Below are 19,238 nucleotides of genomic sequence, written 5' to 3'. Positions count from 1 at the left end.
GAAATTGTTTCAAGTATCTTTTCCGACCACAATGATATGAGACTATATATCAATTATAGGAAAAGAGCTGTAAAAAATACAAACACATGGAGGCTAAACAGTACACTACTTAATAACGAAGTGATCACTGAAGAAATCAAAGAGGAAATTAAAAAATACCTAGAAACAAATGACAATGGAGACACGACGACCCAAAACCTATGGGATGCAGCAAAAGCAGTTCTAAGAGGGAAGTTTATAGCAATACAATCCCATCTTAAGAAACAGGAAACATCTCAAATAAACAACCTAACCTTGCACCTAAAGCAATTAGAGAAAGAAGAACAAAAATATCCCAAAGTTAGCAGAAGGAAAGAAATAATAAAAATCAGATCAGAAATAAATGAAAAAGAAATGAAGAAAATGATAGCAAAGATCAATAACACTAAAAGCTGGTTCTTTGAGAAGATAAACAAAATTGATAAACCATTAGCCAGACTCATCAAGAAAAAAAGGGAGAAGACTCAAATCAATAGAATTAGAAATGAAAAAGGAGAAGTAACAACTGACACTGCAGAAATACAAAAGATCATGAGAGATTACTACAAGAAACTATATGCCAATAAAATGGACAACCTGGAAGAAATGGACAAATTCTTAGAAATGCACAACTTGCCAAGAATGAATCAGGAAGAAATAGAAAATATGAACAGACCAATCACAAGCACTGAAATTGAAACTGTGATAAAAAATCTTCCAACAAACAAAAGCCCAGGACCAGATGGCTTCACAGGCGAATTCTATCAAGCATTTAGAGAAGAGCTAACACCTATCCTTCTCAAACTCTTCCAAAATATAGCAGAGGGAGGAACACTCCCAAACTCACTCTACGAGGCCACCATCACCTTGATACCAAAACCAGACAAGGATGTCACAAAAAAAGAAAATTACAGGCCAATATCACTGATGAACATAGATGCAAAAATCCTCAACAAAATACTAGCAAACAGAATCCAACAGCACATTACAAGGATCATACACCATGATCAAGTGGGGTTTATTCCAGGAATGCAAGGATTCTTCAATATACGCAAATCAATCAATGTGATACATCATATTAACAAATTGAAGGAGAAAAAACATATGATCATCTCAATAGATGCAGAGAAAGCTTTCGACAAAATTCAACACCGATTTATGATAAAAACCCTGCAGAAAGTAGGCATAGAGGGAACTTTCCTCAACATAATAAAGGCCATATATGACAAACCCACAGCCAGCATCGTCCTCAATGGTGAAAAACTGAAACCATTTCCAGTAAGATCAGGAACAACACAAGGTTGCCCATTCTCACCACTCTTATTCAACATAGTTTTGGAAGTTTTAGCCACAGCAATCAGAGAAGAAAAGGAAATAAAAGGAATCCAAATCGGAAAAGAAGAAGTAAAGCTGTCACTGTTTGCAGATGACATGATACTATACATAGAGAATCCTAAAGATGCTACCAGAAAACTTCTAGAGCTAATCAATGAATTTGGTAAAGTTGCAGGATACAAAATTAATGCACAGAAATCTCTGGCATTCCTATACACTAATGATGAAAAATCTGAAAGTGAAATCAAGGAAACACTCCCATTTACCATTGCAACAAAAAGAATAAAATATCTAGGAATAAACCTACGTAAGGAGACAAAAGACCTGTATGCAGAAAATGATAAGACACTGATGAAAGAAATTAAAGATGATACAAATAGATGGAGAGATGTACCATGTTCTTGGATTGGAAGAATCAACATTGTGAAAATGACTCTACTACCCAAAGCAATCTACAGATTCAATGCAATCCCTATCAAACTACCACTGGCATTTTTCACAGAACTAGAATAAAAAATTTCACAATTTGTATGGAAACACAAAAGACCCCGAATAGCCAAAGCAATCTTGAGAACGAAACATGGAGCTTGATGAATCAGGCTCCCTGACTTCAGACTATACTACAAAGCTACAGCAATCAAGACAGTATGGTACTGGCACAAAAACAGAAAGGTAGATCAATGGAACAGGGTAGAAAGCCCATAGATAAACCCACGGACATATGGTCACCTTATCTTTGATAAAGGAGGCAGGAATGTACAGTGGAGAAAGGACAGCCTCTTCAATAAATGGTGCTGGGAAAACTGGATAGGGACATGTAAAAGTATGAGCTTAGATCACTCCCTAACACCATACACAAAAATAAGCTCAAAATGGATTAAAGACCTAAATGTAAGGCCAGACACTATCAAACTCTTAGAGGAAAACATAGGCAGAACACTCTATGACATAAATCACAGCAAGATCCTTTTTGACCCACCTCCTAGAGAAATGAAAATAAAGACAAAAATAAACACATGGGACCTAATGAAACTTCAAAGCTTTTGCACAGCAAAGGAAACCATAAACAAGACCAAAAGACAACCCTCAGAATGGGAGAAAATATTTGCCAATGAAGCAACTGACAAAGGATTAATCTCCAAAATTTATAAGCAGCTCATGCAGCTCAATAACAAAAAAACAAACAACCCAATCCAGAAATGGGCAGAAGATCTAAATAGACATTTCTAGACAGAAGATATACAGACTGCCAACGAACACATGAAAGGATGCTCAACATCTTTACTCATTAGAGAAATGCAAATCAAAACTACAATGAGATATCATCTCACACCAGTCAGAATGGCCATCATCAAGAAATCTAGAAACAATAAATGATGGAGAGGGTGTGGAAAAAAGGGAACACTCTTGCACTGCTGGTGGGAATGTGAATTGGTACAGCCACTATGGAGAACGGTATGGAGGTTCCTTAAAAAACTACAAATAGAAGTACCATATGACCCAGCAATCCCACTACTGGGCATATACCCTGAGAAAACCATAATTCAAAAATTGTCATGTACCAAAATGTTCATAGCAGCCCTATTTACAATAGCCCGGAGATGGAAACAACCTAAGTGTCCATCATCGGATGAATGGGTAAAGAAGATGTGGCACATATATACAATGGAATATTACTGAGCCATAAAAAGAAACGAAATTGAGCTATTTGTAATGAGGTGGATGGACCTAGAGTCTGTCATACAGAGTGAAGTAAGTCAGAAAGAGAAAGACAAATACTGTATGCTGACACATATATATGGAATTTATGAAAAAAAAAATGTCATGAAGAACATAGGGGTAAGACAGGAATAAAGACACAGACCTACTAGAGAATGGACTTGAGGACATGGGGAGGGAGAAGGGTAAGCTGTGACAAAGTGAAAGAGCGGCATGGACATATATACACTACCAAACGTAAGGTAGATAGCTAGTGGGAAGCAGCCGCATAGCACAGGGAGATCAACTCGGTGCTTTGTGACTGCCTGGAGGGGTGGGACAGGGAGGGTGGGAGGGAGACGCAAAAGGGAGGGGATATGGGAACATATGTATATGTATAACTGATTAAATTTGTTATAAAGCAAAAAAATAATAAATAAAAATAATTTAAGAATTTTAAAGCAACATCTGAAATTCTCCTATATCAGCAGTTATTGAGTATCATCCATATGTGTGTGGTTAATCATCTATGACAATCTTAATAGTGATGACAATTGCAGGAAGCACACACGAAGTACTAAAGTCTGTCATACAGAGTGAAGTAAGTCATAAACCATGCTAATGGTTTATGGGTATCCAAGAGAATAGGGAAAAACTGATAAAAAATAGAATGAAGACAAAAATACAAATTACTATAGTAAAAACAGTCCATGAAGTCAAAATCAGTCATCTGCTATTAACAAACTCACTATCTATTTGTATAGAGTAGTTTAGGAAAGAGAATAAACTAAATTTGACTTCCTTTCAGTATTTATTGACCAAAGTGGTCTGATGTTAGCCACACTGAACAAGAAAATATTTTGCACAATTAAAGTGTCAATTTTCTATGATGTTTAGCTATTTTAAATTTTGGAATACCTTATTAAACTACGTGCTTAATACCTGTGCCTGTCCTTTCTGAGGAAACACGCTCATTGTAAAGGATAAAGTTTGGAAACCATTTAAAACTGTACGAGCCACCAAAATATTCCAAAATTTTGAATATTGGTGAAAATCATTTTTACCATGCTTGAATAAGTCAGCTTATGGGAGTTTTGTCTCATCTCTTTATAAAATTCCCCTTGGGGATGAAAACAAGCTTGGAAAGTTTCTATCAACAGTGTAAATTGAGAGTTCATGTTCAATTAGGCGTTGAAAACTGCAGTTTAGGACGGAATTACCATCTCAGCCATTACCACAGGTTTCCATAGTACATGTACAATAGCTATGTTTTGGATTAACATCATATTCAATTACTTTCTACATTTTTTTTTCATTTTTAAACTTAACTACCATGCTGCAGGAGATCTTAAAAAATCAAGCATATTTTCTACTTTCCCTTTATTTTTCAAAGCCCAGATAATAATATGGCAACAATTATCAATACTCATAGGATAATAAAGCACAAAATCACCAGTAAGAAGACTGACCAGTAGAAATGACATTCTCCTAAGCTCATTATTCTTTTAAAATATACTTTTTAAAATTATTTTTTATTAAAGTATAGTTAATTTTCAATGTTGTATTAGTCTCAAGTGTACAGCAAAGTGATTCAGTTATACATATACATATTCTTATATATATATATATTTATATATATATATATATTATATATATATATAATATATATATAATATATATATATATATATATATATTCTTTTTCGGATTCTTTTCCATTATACATTATTACCAGATATTCAGTATAGTTCCCTGTGCTATACATCAGGTCCTTGCTGTTTACCTATTTTATATATAGTAGTGTGTATATGTTAATCCCAAACTCCTAATTTATCTCTCCCCACCCCTGCTATCCCCTTTGGTAACCATACGTTTGTTTTCTATGTCTTTTGAGCCTATTTCTGTTTTGTAAGTAAGTTCATTTGCATCAATTTTTTAGATTTCACATATAAGTGATATCATATGATATTTGTCTTTGTCTGGCTTACTTCACTTAGCATGATAATCTCTAGGTCCATCCATGTTGCTGCAAATGTCATTATTTCATTCTTTTTTGTGTCTGAGTAATATCCCATTGCATATATATATACCACATCTTATTTATCTCTTCACCTGTCGATGGACATTTAGGTTCCTTCCATGTCTTGGCTATTATAAATAGTGCTGCTATGAACACTAGGGTGCATGTATCTTTTTGAATTAGAGTTTTAAAAAACGTACTTTTAAAAGACAGTATAACCTAACATAATTCCAATCGGGTTGCTCCAGAAGACTGTATCTTAGTTCTACTTAGCCTTAGTGAAGAGTGAGAGAGCAAAAGCAAGAGAGGAAGAAAGATTCTCATTAAGTAAGGAGGGTACTTACTGTGTCAGCAAAGAAATCATCATTCTTCTAGTCACTCAACAAAAATTTACCAAATCACTATTGCATACCAGGCCAAGACAAGGATATACAGAGAATGAAATTTATGGTCTTGTGGGTAATTAAGACAACACACGCAAGCATGCATGCAAACTAAAACACATACACACACACACACACACACACACACACACACACTAAAACCAGGAATTATAATACTGCAGGATGATACATGACAGGGGAAGTGAAGCATACTCTAGGAATACAGTGGAGACCTAGCCCAGTTTTATGGGTAACAAAAACTCTGAAGAAGGCAACCTCTAGGATAAGAACTGAAGGATGCCTGGGTGCCAGCCAGTCTAAAGGAAGAGAATTTCCAAGCACATGTGAAACGAGACACCACAGAGTTCTAGAGATTGAAAGTAGTTCTTTCTGGATTGAGGGTAGACATTCAGACAGAAGTGATAAGAAAAGGAGCAAACTGATAAATGAGAAAAGGTCTTACAGAAGAATTTGTACTTAATTTTAAGTGGTCAAAAATTGTTCTAGAAAACAGTACTGACAAACTCTGCTTATTCTTTCCTACACTGCTAACATAATCACTTGAGACATTATCTAGAATTTACAAACGAGCAATGAAATCAATTCTTGTTTCAGAACAATAAAAAAACAACAGATATTTTTGGTATAAGTATGTCTCAAATATTTCATGGGGCATACTTATACTACACAATGATTTTGTTGTTTATCTGAAGTTCAAATTTACCTGGGTGTCCTGAATTTTAATTTATTAAATTTGGCAACCATGGCCAGTAGGCAGTCAAGGGAGAACTTTTTAGGATAGTCAACTTAGTGGCATAAGACTGATAATGGCTGTGTATGGTACCTATATTCAAATGCCAGTTTGAATAATAGGAAATTTGTAACATTTTTAGAAATTTTCATGAAGTTTGTTGTGTCCAGCATTATTTTTAAAGCCCACAAATCCCTTTGAATACTGATAATTAAGAGTGTGGGTTGAATTGAACATAAGGTCAAGAAAAATTATTTTCTAAAGAAAATATAAAAATTCATTTATTGACAATGTGAAAGACATTAATTTTCTCTACATGTACATATACAAATATACATACGCAATATGTATGTTATACACGAGTACTATGCCTGTTACTATAAAGATAAAATATTACAAAGTTCACTACAAAAAAACAAAACATTATTTCTTAATTTGGTCACTAGGTATGAAAACATTGATACATTCTTAAAAAGCTCATGAATATTTACATCCATGAAATCCCAAACAATTGTTATAGTTGTCAACATTTCATAAAACAACTACTGCAACATATAATTACGTTTTACTACTAACTAATTTGCAAGAATGAGGCAGGCAAAGAATATATACACACTGCATTTCTTTTTAAGGAAGAGTGCTTATTTAATCATCAACAAATATTTATCAAAAATTTTCCAATTCAAAGGTAATGGGAATATATGTGTAAACCAGACTGACATCATCCCTGTCCTCATGGAGTTTTCCACCTAGTGAAAGAGTCAGGCAAAGCACACACAAAGAAACACATAAGACAATTACAGATAGTGGTAAGTGCTCTGAAAGAAAGAAACAGATAAAGCATAGAGAAGGTGGGGCAAGAGGTATGTACTTTAAAAAAAGAAAAAAAGGGTAGTCAGGAAAGTCCTCTGTGACATCAGGGAAATGATTAGACAGGATCTGAAAGGTGCAAGGGATCCAGTCACAGCATTAGAAGGTTGGCATCATCGTATACAGAGGAAGCAGCTTGTGCAAAGGCGCTGAGGCAAGAAAGAACTCAGTTCATCCAAGAAACTGAAAGAAGGGCTCTGTGGCTTGAGCATGATGAGCAAAGGTCCACAAGGACTAGATGTAATAGTTTGTATTACTGGTTTGTAGCAGGAGACAAGTAAAGACACGGTCAGAAGTGTTAATTTTATCCTAAAATGCAATGAAAACAAGGGCACAGTCTTAAGCAGGGGAACGATATGGTCAAATTATACACTGCTTTCAATGATCACTCTGATTGCTGTTAGAGTGTCAAGGAAGTGAGCAAAAATGGGATTGACAGATTATTCCAGAAGTGACTACATTGGTTGTGGTGAGAAAGGACTTGGGTTTGGAATCGGGACTTTAGCAGCAAGAGTTGAAGAGAGGTGGGCAGATCTGAGGAAAAACAAACCAGAGAGAATTCTTGGCTGTGAGAATGGGGCGCTGTGAAAAGATATGAGCTGAAGATACAAATTTGAGTGTTGTCAGCATATTGATAATACCTAAGGCCGTAAGGATGGGCAGAATCATCTGGGGAGAGAATGAAGAAGAAAGAAAAGAGGAGTCCCAAGTCTAAACCCTGAAAAACAGAAACATTTAAAGCTGAGGTACGGAAACAAGATGAAGCAAAGACAGAAGGCACAGCCACTGAAGCCAACATGTCCGTGTTACGAGAAGGACTGAGAGTTATGTCAGAATGAAAGAAAAATAGCTGGTTAGATTTTTCGTTAGTCTTCTTGGCTTTCTTCCTTCTTAATTGCGTGTAAACAAAGCTTACCTTTTACTTTCAACAGGATGATGAGAAAGGGAAAAGCAGGTGTGTTAACATGCCCCAATCCCTTATCTCAGATCTCTGACAAGTTTTAATTAGTTTGCTAGTTGAGGGCTTCCTGAGTAAATGCAATTCTATCACTTCCTAGGCATTCTCATGTTGGGTGTAATGGATTTTTTGGTCTCCAGTTCAGATAACATTTCTATATTGTCCAAAATAGTGATAAGCAATTTTGTTAGTTATCCTCCTGTAATTTCTCCCTTATATTTTTGAAACAGTATGCACAAGGTTTCACTAATTGTCCTGTTTCAAGAACATAAACACTCATTATTCTTCTCTAATATTAATTTTTAAATTTAGCTTTAATTTCCATTTTCCCATTTAAAGTAGCTATATTCACTGAAATGGAAAAATACAAGAGAAAAAGTACTATTAAGGCTTGAGGTTTTGCCAAACAAAATAAAAGAGTTACTGCTAAGTTTAGGTGTTCACATGCACTGACCATTTAAGAGGAAAACTGGGTTTTTAGTTTAACTTACTCATTTGAATGTTAAGGAATTTGTTTAGGTCAGGTTTGCATCTCAGCAAACAGCTGGTTTGGGAAAGAATCAGCTGACGTAATCAAGGAAATGAATTAATATCTGACTGTAAAACTATACTCGGTTATCTTCTGCTTGCTTCCTTTCCTCTGCCTGTTTAACTTGGGAATTGTCCCCTCCCCACACCTTCAATTTATTTCTTTACTCTCTTCCGTTTTCACTCTATACATTCTTGGTGGTTGATGTACTAGCAACTTCCACTTCAGTATTTTCAGCTAATGTACCCTTAGGAGCTGCGTCTTTTATTACGTGATCTAAGTCTCTCCTTTTTTTCATCTGTAAATCGGAGAAAATAACATTGACTTTACCAAGTTGACTCAAGGAGTAATGAAAACTTCTGGAAATACCTAGCATAGTATCAGGCACCTAGTAACTACTCAAGAAACATTAGGGCCTTTCTCCCTTTTCTCTGTAGAGGCTCTAGATGATCTGTGATCTGTTCCATACAAATGAGAAGAGCTCCAACTAAGACCAGAGCAGTGAGGACTGTTCAAATAAAAGATAAGATTCTAATGAAAATTTAGAAAGTTTAGTTCAGCAGCTCGGACCACCTTTATGGTGAGCCCCAAATAATTACATGTAAGGGAAACCAGGATTGGCTATCTTAGGAAAACCCCCCAAACCTCCTTTTTCCTTAGGAACAAGAAATTAATAAATTGAGGTAGTATGTAGAGCATCCATTTCATAGTACCTAAAACTTCTCTTTTATCCTCTACTAAATGGGATTTCTTTTATTAGCATTCATAAAATAATCACTGTGTTTAAACTAGAAATTTTCGAAAGTAAATAATTTGATGGAAAATAAGTTAGTTGTGTCATTCTTAATATAGTTAGCTTATATTTTACAACCATTACAGTGTCTTACAACTTAACTTTCATTGTCCTGGACTAATGAGAAGGGAACAGAGGTAGATGCTTCCTGTTAACTGTGAGTATATTTGTGGTAAAAAAAAAAAAAAGTGAAATGATGCCATGGCGCCCTCAATAGTTATGATTTGTAGTAGGTGGTCCTAAACGTGCACATGGTAGTGAGTGTTTACCAAACACAAGACATAGAGCTAAAGTAGTCACCACCACATCTATGTCATATGCAATGCTTTAATATCAGCAGAACATCACCCATCAAATTAACGTTAATTTCAAATTTTTTTTTGTTTTTATGTTTTTGGTACTTATTTTGTAAATTTCTTTATGAATAAAAATATATGCATACATAATTTCATGTTTATAATACTACTTTAAGTCCACTCTAGGATTTGGGAGGATTTTTTTGGTTTTGATTTTGGTTTCAGGTTTAAAAGGACTCCACACATTACTCAAGTTTCAAAACTTGGCCAACACAGCTGGCCTCATCTGGTGGCAGACATCAAAATTTAGAACATAATCCCAAAACAGAAATTAATCTAACTCTATACTATATACTACTTAATTAAATTCTTATTTCAGAAGTGACAAATACATATATATATATATATATATATATATATATATATATATATATATATATATATATATATGCATCAGCATACAGTATTTGTTTTTCTCTCTCTGACTTACTTCACCCTGTATGACAGACTCTAGGTCCATCTACCTCAGGGGCGAAGTGAAAGTAGCATCAACAAATATACACCTACTGAACGTAAAATAATTAGCTAGTGGGAAGCAGCAGCATAGCACAGGGAGATCAGCTCGGTGCTTTGCGATGACCTAGAGGAGTGGGATAGGGAGGATGGGAGGGAGGCTGAAGAGGGAGGGGATAAGGGGACATATGTATGCATATGGCTGATTGACTTTAGTGTACAACAGAAACTAAGACAGTATTGTGAAGCAATTATACTCCAATAAAGATCTATTTTAAAAAATGAAGTTGATATGTTATCAAGATCAAAAAAAAAAGAAGTGACAAATACAATAACTGTCAAGAATTCTACCATATGACTTCAATTCAAAGAAGTACTTCCAACATAATTAATTACTTTAGGTTTATGTACCAAACGTAAAAAATAAGTGCAATTTAAGATATGTTAATATGGATGAAACCATGTTTGTAAAACAATAAAAATATGGGAGACACAACATCAAGGAGGTATGGGGGTATATGTATATGTATAACTGATTCACTTTGTTATAAAGCAGAAACTAACACACCATTGTAAAGCAATTATACTTCAATAAAGATGTTAAAAAAAAGAGTAAGAAATATATATATATATATAGACTTTCAATTAAATATTAATATATGTCTTAAAGGTAAATTCCCAAATCATAATCTTATTACTTGTATTCTAATCCTATATTTAATACATGTTACTTTTTTCTTTAACAAGAAAGGTACAGAGGTTTTAAATAAAGTTATGGTGTTTTAGTTCATTCATTCACCCAAAAAAACTTCTACTAAAGACAGATAAACTGAAACATTTTTTCAAAGCAAGAAAAATAGCATCCAAATATTAAAATGGGAATTGGTATGAAAATAACTTAAAAACAAAAACAGAAAAATACTTGTAAATAGGTTAACCATACTATATCTAAATTTGATCAAATAAATAAACAAGCTTACTGGAGTTCCCATCATTTACTTTTAGTATATCCTTTACTTTTCATACAATTCTAATCCTCTGACAAAGATGAATGATCAACTTATTGCAACGTTGTAGTATCACCATGGAAACCATCCAAATGTATTAATCTTCGAATCTCATGAATAAAACATGAATTATGGTAGTTTCAATAATGATATTTTCTGGACAGATGGAAAAAGGGTACATTGAGACTTCATTTATACTTTGATTCTTTAGGTAAATTAATACATAAAATATTTTGTAAACAGTGTAAGAGAGAGTATGAAATAGCACAAAATGGCACACACTGGCTTAATTCTCAGAAGTTACTTAATTTCTGAGTGTCAGCTTACTTCTGCAATCATTTTCAGCTTTAAAGCTTCTGATTTTAAATTTAAATCTGATTCCCTGATTTTAAATGCACTGAAGAATTTAACTATTGTTGTGAGTCACACAGAGGTAACTCCTGTATAAGGATTTAACATCAAAACGGGGAGAAAATCAAGTATTTTTTAAAGTATAAAATTGAATTTCTTAATTTAGAAACAATATTTTAAGTATATGATGTTCTAATGATTTAGCTTTTGAGATAATTATTAACTTTTTGAGTAAAAGTTTAAAAGATCTAACTATAGAAGGCACTAGAGCCTAACCTAATAGGGCCCGATGGACCTTACTGAAAATAATACTGGAAATGATTAAAGAGAGCTCCACTTCTCAGGATGTTCTTGCACCATCAGGCCAATTTAGAACAGCTCATTAAACATCAATGGTATTCTTTTATCAGATGCTTAGGGCTATTTCTTAAGTTGCATATTCATCTTTTATAAGGAACAAAATTCCAGCAAATTTCAATCTGTCCTATTGTGATGGGCTGAGCTTCATTAGCTTACTGAAATGGTGAAGGCTGAATTTCCAATAATTTTAGAGGTTTCTGCTTTATTTACCTTTGATTAAAGGCAATACACAAATAATTCTTCAAAATCTACATTAAAATTCTTTTTTCTGAAGAAAATATCCAATGAAAACTTATTTTATAAATGGCACCCATTTTCTAATAACAATTAATTACTACCAAGTAAGCCATTACTATCAAGTAATAAAGCTGTTACTATCAAGCCCGTACTACCAAGTAATAAAGAACATTGCATTAAGAGCAAACCGATAGTACTATGAGAATACCGTCAGGTACTTCACCAATCACTTCAATGCACAATCTCATGTACTACTTTAATAATCCCATGAGGTATCTATAACTTACATATGAGGAGAGATTATGTAACCTATTCAAGCTTTGATTCACAATCAAGCCTTCCTGACTCCAAAGCTTGTGTATACATAATCACTACTTCAAAGGTGTGAAAATAATTACAAAATTGCACATTAAAACTCTACAAGATTAATGTGCATTTCATACAGGGAAAATAATTGGCTTTATGTATTCTTTAATTACAAAGAGAATATTTTCCTGTTTTGATTTCTAGCTGTTTTGCATAGATAAAACTATTTATTTTTTGTATATTTATTCTATATCTGGCCATCTAACCTTATTCTTATATTAATTTTAATGGTACAATAATATCATAAAAGGAATATTTTATCTATCCTATTCCTATGTTTACATGGTATATTCCTTTGTCTTAAAAGCTTGATCTTATTCCTATTTAGAGTTTTTATTAGAAATGACTGCAAAATTCTTTCAAATGTCTTTTTAGTGTCTCAGGTTATAATCTATTGAGCCACTAAAATACTTTTATTTGTTTTCTGATAATAGACTATCATTATATTCCTTAAAACGTCCTATTTTGTTATACATATGCTGAACTTTTGCTATACTGCTGGATGATACTTTCTATATTTTATGTAGGGCTGTGTTTTTTTTTGCATTTAAATTCAGAAATAAGATCAAAATATCACTGTCCTTTTTTTAAAGTTATTTTATTTTATTTTATTTATTTATATATTGCTACGGTACACAGGCCTCTCACTGTTGTGGCCTCTCCCGTTGCGGAGCACAGGCTCCAGACGCGCAGGCTCTGCGGCCATGGCTCATGGGCCCAGCCACCCAGCGGCATGTGGGATCTTTCCGGACCGGGGCACAAACCCATGTCCTCTGCATTGGCAGGCAGACTCTTAACCACTGCGCCACCAGGGAAGCCCTTTAAAGTTATTCTAAAGTGTCTTGAATTTTTAATATTAACGTTATGATTCAAGAATTATTGAGGAGCTGTTAATCTTTTTCTATGGTTGAAACAGAACTTTAAATGACAATGCAATTATCAGTTCTTTAAATTTGTGATAATACTCAGCTAGGTATCCATCTGTTCCAGTGCTTTTTGATTATAGATCTTTAAACAGCTTTCCAATATTTATATGGCTTATTCCAGTTCTCCACTTCTTCTTAGATAAATTTTGGTTATTTCAATCTTTCTGGGAAGTTATTCTCTTCCTCTAGGTTTTCATGTTTCATAGGTATAGATTTGCAGGTAATATTTTACTATACTTATTTTAATCTCTCTTGTTCCTAGAGTTCTTTCTGCTTTCCCTTTCATAATCTTATGTATACTTTCTCTATATATTTTCCATAATTTGTACCCTGAAGAATTTATATTGGCCATTTCAAAGAAGAATCAAATTTTGAATTAATTTAACCCTTTTAACTTTTGTATTCTACTTTAGTGATTCCAGTTTTTATTGTTATTAAATTGTGATTTCCTGGTTTTTTTTGATGTTCTTTTTCTAATTTTTTTAAGATGAGTAGTACTTAGTTTATTTTTATTTTTTTAATAAAAAAGGCATTTAAAGCTAAAATTCTGTACTAAGCACAGCTTTTACTGGGTATGTATATTTTGTGAAGAAGAGATCTTCTTCTTCATTAACTCATATATAGTTTGTAATTTCCCTTTGCTTTTAAGAGTTATCTAAGACTGTTTTAAATTCCTAACAATTTTTTACTTTCCTAATAAAGTTGCCTAATATAATTTTTCCATTTCCTGATAAATCTAGGTATCACAGAACATGGACTATTTTTTTTTCAGACAAAGAAATTTTATTTTAATAGGATAAACAGAAGCTCAGTACAAACAAGAATAACATGCTAATATGTTAAGGTGTTCCCTGGGTTACAAAATATCAACATCTTCCAAGAAAAATACAGGCTAAGAGCATCTGCATGTGGATACTGGCTGTGTGACACAGACACTGAGCCTGTCAGAGCCTCACTTAACTCATCTGGGAGAGAGAGAAGATGGCCAGAGAAGCTCCAAGTACGTAAAGTATAAAGTGAACATGGCCTATTAAAGATCTTTACTTTCTTGAATTCATAAAAGTTCAGGCAACTTTTTCAAGGTCTAAAAATTCCTAAGATGAATCTTTTCTCACTTGAAATTGCATGATTTCCATAATGTAAACATTTTCCAAAAGGAATCTTGACATTTCAGCATTGTAAATGATAAATATGCCACCTCATATACATTATGATACAAATGAGAAGTTTTGTTTACTACTTTAAATACTTATCAACAATAAATTCCTAATATAATTTTTCTTATGACAGTGAATGAATTTTATTGAGAACTCCATAACTTCTGGTATTTATTTCATCCTTATCCAGCTGCTGTATGGCTAGTATTAGCCTAATAATATAATCATCTCAAAAAGAAAAATGGAGACTACATTTAATCATCGCACCAGGCACTATGTTCTAATTATTGTTTCATTTCTTCCATATGATAAGGGTTAAATATATTGACATGTAATCTGAAGTGAAAATTCCAAGGCTAGGAAAAGGCAATCTGCTTTTATAACTCAGCTGACAGAACTATATTTCAGAGCGGACCGACTCCAAAATATCTCCTAAACCAGTCTTTTTCAAGCTATCTATGATGAAATGCCATATATTTGTTATTGCAAAAGTTCACAAACCAAAGCTTTTATAAAATACAACAAAATAAATAATTCAAAAGAAATTTAAAGATAAAATAACAAGCCCAAATTTATCATTAGATTCAACAGACATAAAATTACTCTATAAAACTGCCATAACTTTTTCAAAGCACTTATCTCAATTTCTGTGCTTACTGCTGACCAATAACAAATAATTCACGGATCAGCCTTAGTCCACAGACCACAATCTCAGTAGTCAACATACTCCCAAATCTAAGAGTCTATCAGTATTAGGTGTTTCCTGAAGAAATTTGTATAGCACTAACAAGAATCGTGACCAAATGGAAAATGGGCATAAACCTAATGAAATGTTTCAACAATTACAAACAAACGTGTCTACTTCCTAATCCTTAGAACTTGTGAATGTGTTACCTTAAATGGCAAAAGGGACTCTGCAGACGTGATAAAGGTTAAAGATCTCAAGACGGAAAGATGATTTTAGAATATCTGTGTGGCCCCAATATAACCACAGGGGTTCTTATAAAAGAGAGGCAGGAGGAGATGTGATGGTAGAAGCTGAAGTCAGAGGGAGGGGTTCGAAGGTGCTATGCTGCTGGCTTTAATGATGGATGAAAATACCATAACCAAGGATACAGGTGCACTCTGGACACTAAAAAAGGGAAGGAACTTCCTCCTTAAGGAGAACGGCTCTACCAACGCCTTGATTTTAGGACCTCTGACCCCTAGAAATATATGATAATAAATGGGCATTGTTTTTAGCTACTAAGATTTTGGTAATTTGTTACAGTAGGAATTGGAAACATACAGACATAAAGGTTTTGGTTCTGGGAAGTAGGGTGCTGCTATAACAAATACCTGAAAATGTGGAAATGGTTTTGGAATTGACAGTGGGCAGAGGCTGGAAAAATTTTGAGGAGCATGATAGAAAAAACCTAGATTACCTTGAATGGACAGTAAAAACATGGAAGTTAAAAGCCCTGCTGGTGAGGGCTCAGAAGGAAATGAGGAACTTGTTATTGGAAGTTGGAGGAAAAAGAATATTTGTTATAGAGTGGCAGAAAGCTTAGCTGAATTACTCTCTAGAATTACGCAGAAATCAGAATTATAAGTGATGAACTTGGATATTTAGCTGAGGAGATTTCCAAGCAAAGTGCTAAAGGGGTGGCCTGGTTTCCTCTTCTTGCTTATAGCAAAGTGTCAGAGGAAAGAAACAAATTGAGTTAAGAATTATTAAGCTAAAAGGAACCAGGACCCAATGATTTTGAAACTTCTCGGCCTATGCAGATTGCAAGAGGTGCTAAAATTAGAGGTCTCACTTTCAGGAAAGTGTGGCTCTGGAGAAAAAGTCAATTGTGTGTCTGGACAACCTTTGGCTAGTGCCTTGGAAGGATTAAAACCTCAGAATGTTCATTCACGCAGGGAGCTCTTGCAGAGATTAGGCATGGGATTCATGGACACCCTCAGTCATTCCACAGAGGCCAAAAATGGAGATTATCCAGGAAAGATCTGTGAAGCAGCCTGTTTTCTAATAAAGAAAACCCCAGAGATTTACAAAAGAGAACCACAAGTTTCTCAAGAATGTTACATCAGTAGAAACACTGCCAATCTGGAATAAAAAAAAAAAACAGAGAAAGATGAAATTCAGAAAGGCTGTGTACTCTCAAAATTATACAGGCAAGAAATATCCAGGTGAAAATATGTGACATCTTTCATGAAAAAAGAATAATGATTCTTAGGGTGAAGAATCAGGCCCAGAGGGCAGAGCCTTGAGCCACAGAGGATTATTCCCAGGCTGTGAAATATAACTGAGTTTGCCTAGTTGGATTTCTAAATTGCTTGAGACTGGTAACCCATTTTTTTCTTCCACATTCTCCCTTTTTAAATGAAAATATCTGTACCTGTTAACTTATGCCTGTCCCACCAATGCATTTTGAGAGCATATAATTTGTCCTTTAATTTCACTGGTACACAGATGGAGATAAATTTTGCTTGAGGATGGATTATAACTAGAACCTTACTCATACCTAATTTAGAAGATTTAGATGATGAGATTTGGAATTTTTAAGCTGATCTTTTTTAGATGAGATTTTGGTCTTGAGATGATACTATAAAGAGTTGAGACTTTTGAGGATCTGGGATATGGTGAATATGTTTTGCTTGGGAAGGATGTGAATTTGGGTCAGTGGCCAGAGGGCAGACTATGGCAAACTGAACAATAACCCCCCAAAGAACACGTCCATGTTTTAATCCCTGGAAACTGAATATGCTACCTAAAATAGCAAGAGAGACTTTTCAGATGTGATTTGGTCATGGATCTTGAGATGAGAAGATTATTCTAGAGAATCTGAGTGGACCCAATGTAATCATAAGGATCCTTATAAGAGGGAGACAGGATAAGATATGAGGACAGGAGCAGGGGTCAGAGTCAGAGAGATATTCGAAGATGGCACATTGCTGGCTTTCGATATGGAGGAAGGGGCCAAAGACGAGAGCAGCCTTTAGAACATGGAAAAGGCAAAGAAATAGATTTTCTGCTAGAGCCTCCAGAAGGAATGCAGCTCTGCCAATACCCTGACGTTAGGACCTCTGACCTCTAGAACCATAAGATAATTAATTTGTGATGCTGTAAGCCACTAAGATTACAGTAATTATCTATAGCAGCTAGAGGAAACCAGTATGTGGCCTCTACTTAACTTGACATAGTATCTCTCTACAAATATACCATTAAAATCTTGAATTTTCACATTCTATGAAATTTAGTCAATATAGCAAAGAATATGCTTCACTAGACACAAAAATTAATTTTTAAAATTTAAAAATCCTAAGGATATTTTTTTTTCTGTTAACAGTCCTCTTGTGGAAATGTGACAACATAAAAATGGAACATTTCATCATTTTGACATGATGAATTTTCCCTTGTAAACTAAAGAAAAAGTAATTCAATAAATATACTTTGCTCTTAAATAGTCAATATCATTCTTCCTAACTGTATTAGCATCTGAAAGTAAGCTAGGAATGATTTATTTAGACTTTGAATCCATTACTTCAAATGATAGTCCCCTTTACCAAAGCCCCCTCTTTAATTACCTCATCTACTTAATTTCAATAATCATATGAAGAGTTTTTTAAAAAGCACTCCAAATCTTATTGGGCAGGAAAAAAAAAAAAAACTGTCCACAGTTCAAGCAGGAATACATATTCAGTAACTAGCATTATGGCATGATTTATTCACATTTAAGGATTTCTAAATTCTTTGGAAACTCATGATACAATTCCAACAGAAATATACACACATAACAAAGTATTTCAAAGCATCTCTTACCTGTGTAACAAGTGGCTCCAAAAGTCTCTCCACTGTTAGAGTCCGGATTTCCAAACTTTTGGGGTCCCATTTTAATATGATAGGTGAAGTTGCCGAAGTCATGCTCCCTACAGAAACACACATTATCCATTAGAAATAATGATCACAGAAATAATCTGTTACCTTGTGGGCTCAAAACGAATAAGTCACCAAAATTTAGAGCATACTTGAAAATTATCTGTCTGGTCCAACGTTATAAAGTTAGAGATGGGGAAATCAGAAGCAGAACTATGTGAGGTAGTGATGTTGGGTTCAGACTGAAAATGGATATTCCCTGAGGGCACCTGTATACATTAGACAAACTCTTGGTACCCAATTGACACTGAAATATTTCACTTACTCAGTGTTTAGTACACATATCCACCTGCTATATGCTGGGAAAGACTTGACCTTGCCCTCGAGTAGCTGATAGTTTCAATGTAGAGGTCGGCCACAATTATGCCTCAATGTGACCTGTTCTGTGACCAAGGAATACAGAGAGGGCCACAGGAGAACTGAGGAAAGGACACCAAAGTCAGTCTGGGGAGATCAACAAAGACTTTCAGGAAGCACAGTAAACCCATCACGACCAGTGGATGAGGGACCCTAGGTCCTAAGGAAAGGCTTCTTTGTTTTTTTTTTTTTTTCACATCATAATTGACCACTGAGGAGACTATTCTCCCTGGGAGAGCTGAGTTTCATTCTCTTAATCAGGAAAGTTATCTTGCAAAATGAGTGGCAGTGATTCTGAAAATTAGCTTGCTGCTATTTACATGCTCTCTGATTACTCACTGCATTTACACTCTTGTCCCATAAAGTGAGTGTCTGATAAGGTTATTCATTGCATT

The 19,238-nt window shown here is 34.4% G+C and overlaps 1 protein-coding gene across 3 annotated transcripts in view; it reads right to left on the bottom strand.

The window, feature by feature from the left end:
• Nucleotides 1-18,474, bottom strand: part of CTNNA2 (catenin alpha 2) — a gene marked incomplete at its 5' end in the record, with an annotated part of 1,045,541 nt that extends 1,027,067 nt beyond the window's left edge. For all 3 annotated transcript variants that reach the window (XM_081253620.1, XM_081253621.1, XM_081253622.1), the window contains one exon: nucleotides 18,373-18,474. In XM_081253620.1, coding sequence (XP_081109746.1) covers nucleotides 18,373-18,474 — 102 coding nt within the window. The remainder of the gene's footprint in view (nucleotides 1-18,372) is intronic.
• Between the last annotated feature and the right edge of the window lie 764 nt (nucleotides 18,475-19,238).

This window comes from Mesoplodon bidens, assembly GCF_964165515.1.
Source record: "Mesoplodon bidens genome assembly, chromosome: 14".
Classification (NCBI taxonomy): Eukaryota; Metazoa; Chordata; class Mammalia; order Artiodactyla; family Ziphiidae; genus Mesoplodon; species Mesoplodon bidens.
The sequence above is the reverse complement of the archived record's forward strand: the minus strand, read 5'-3'. Positions and strand labels throughout refer to the sequence as shown.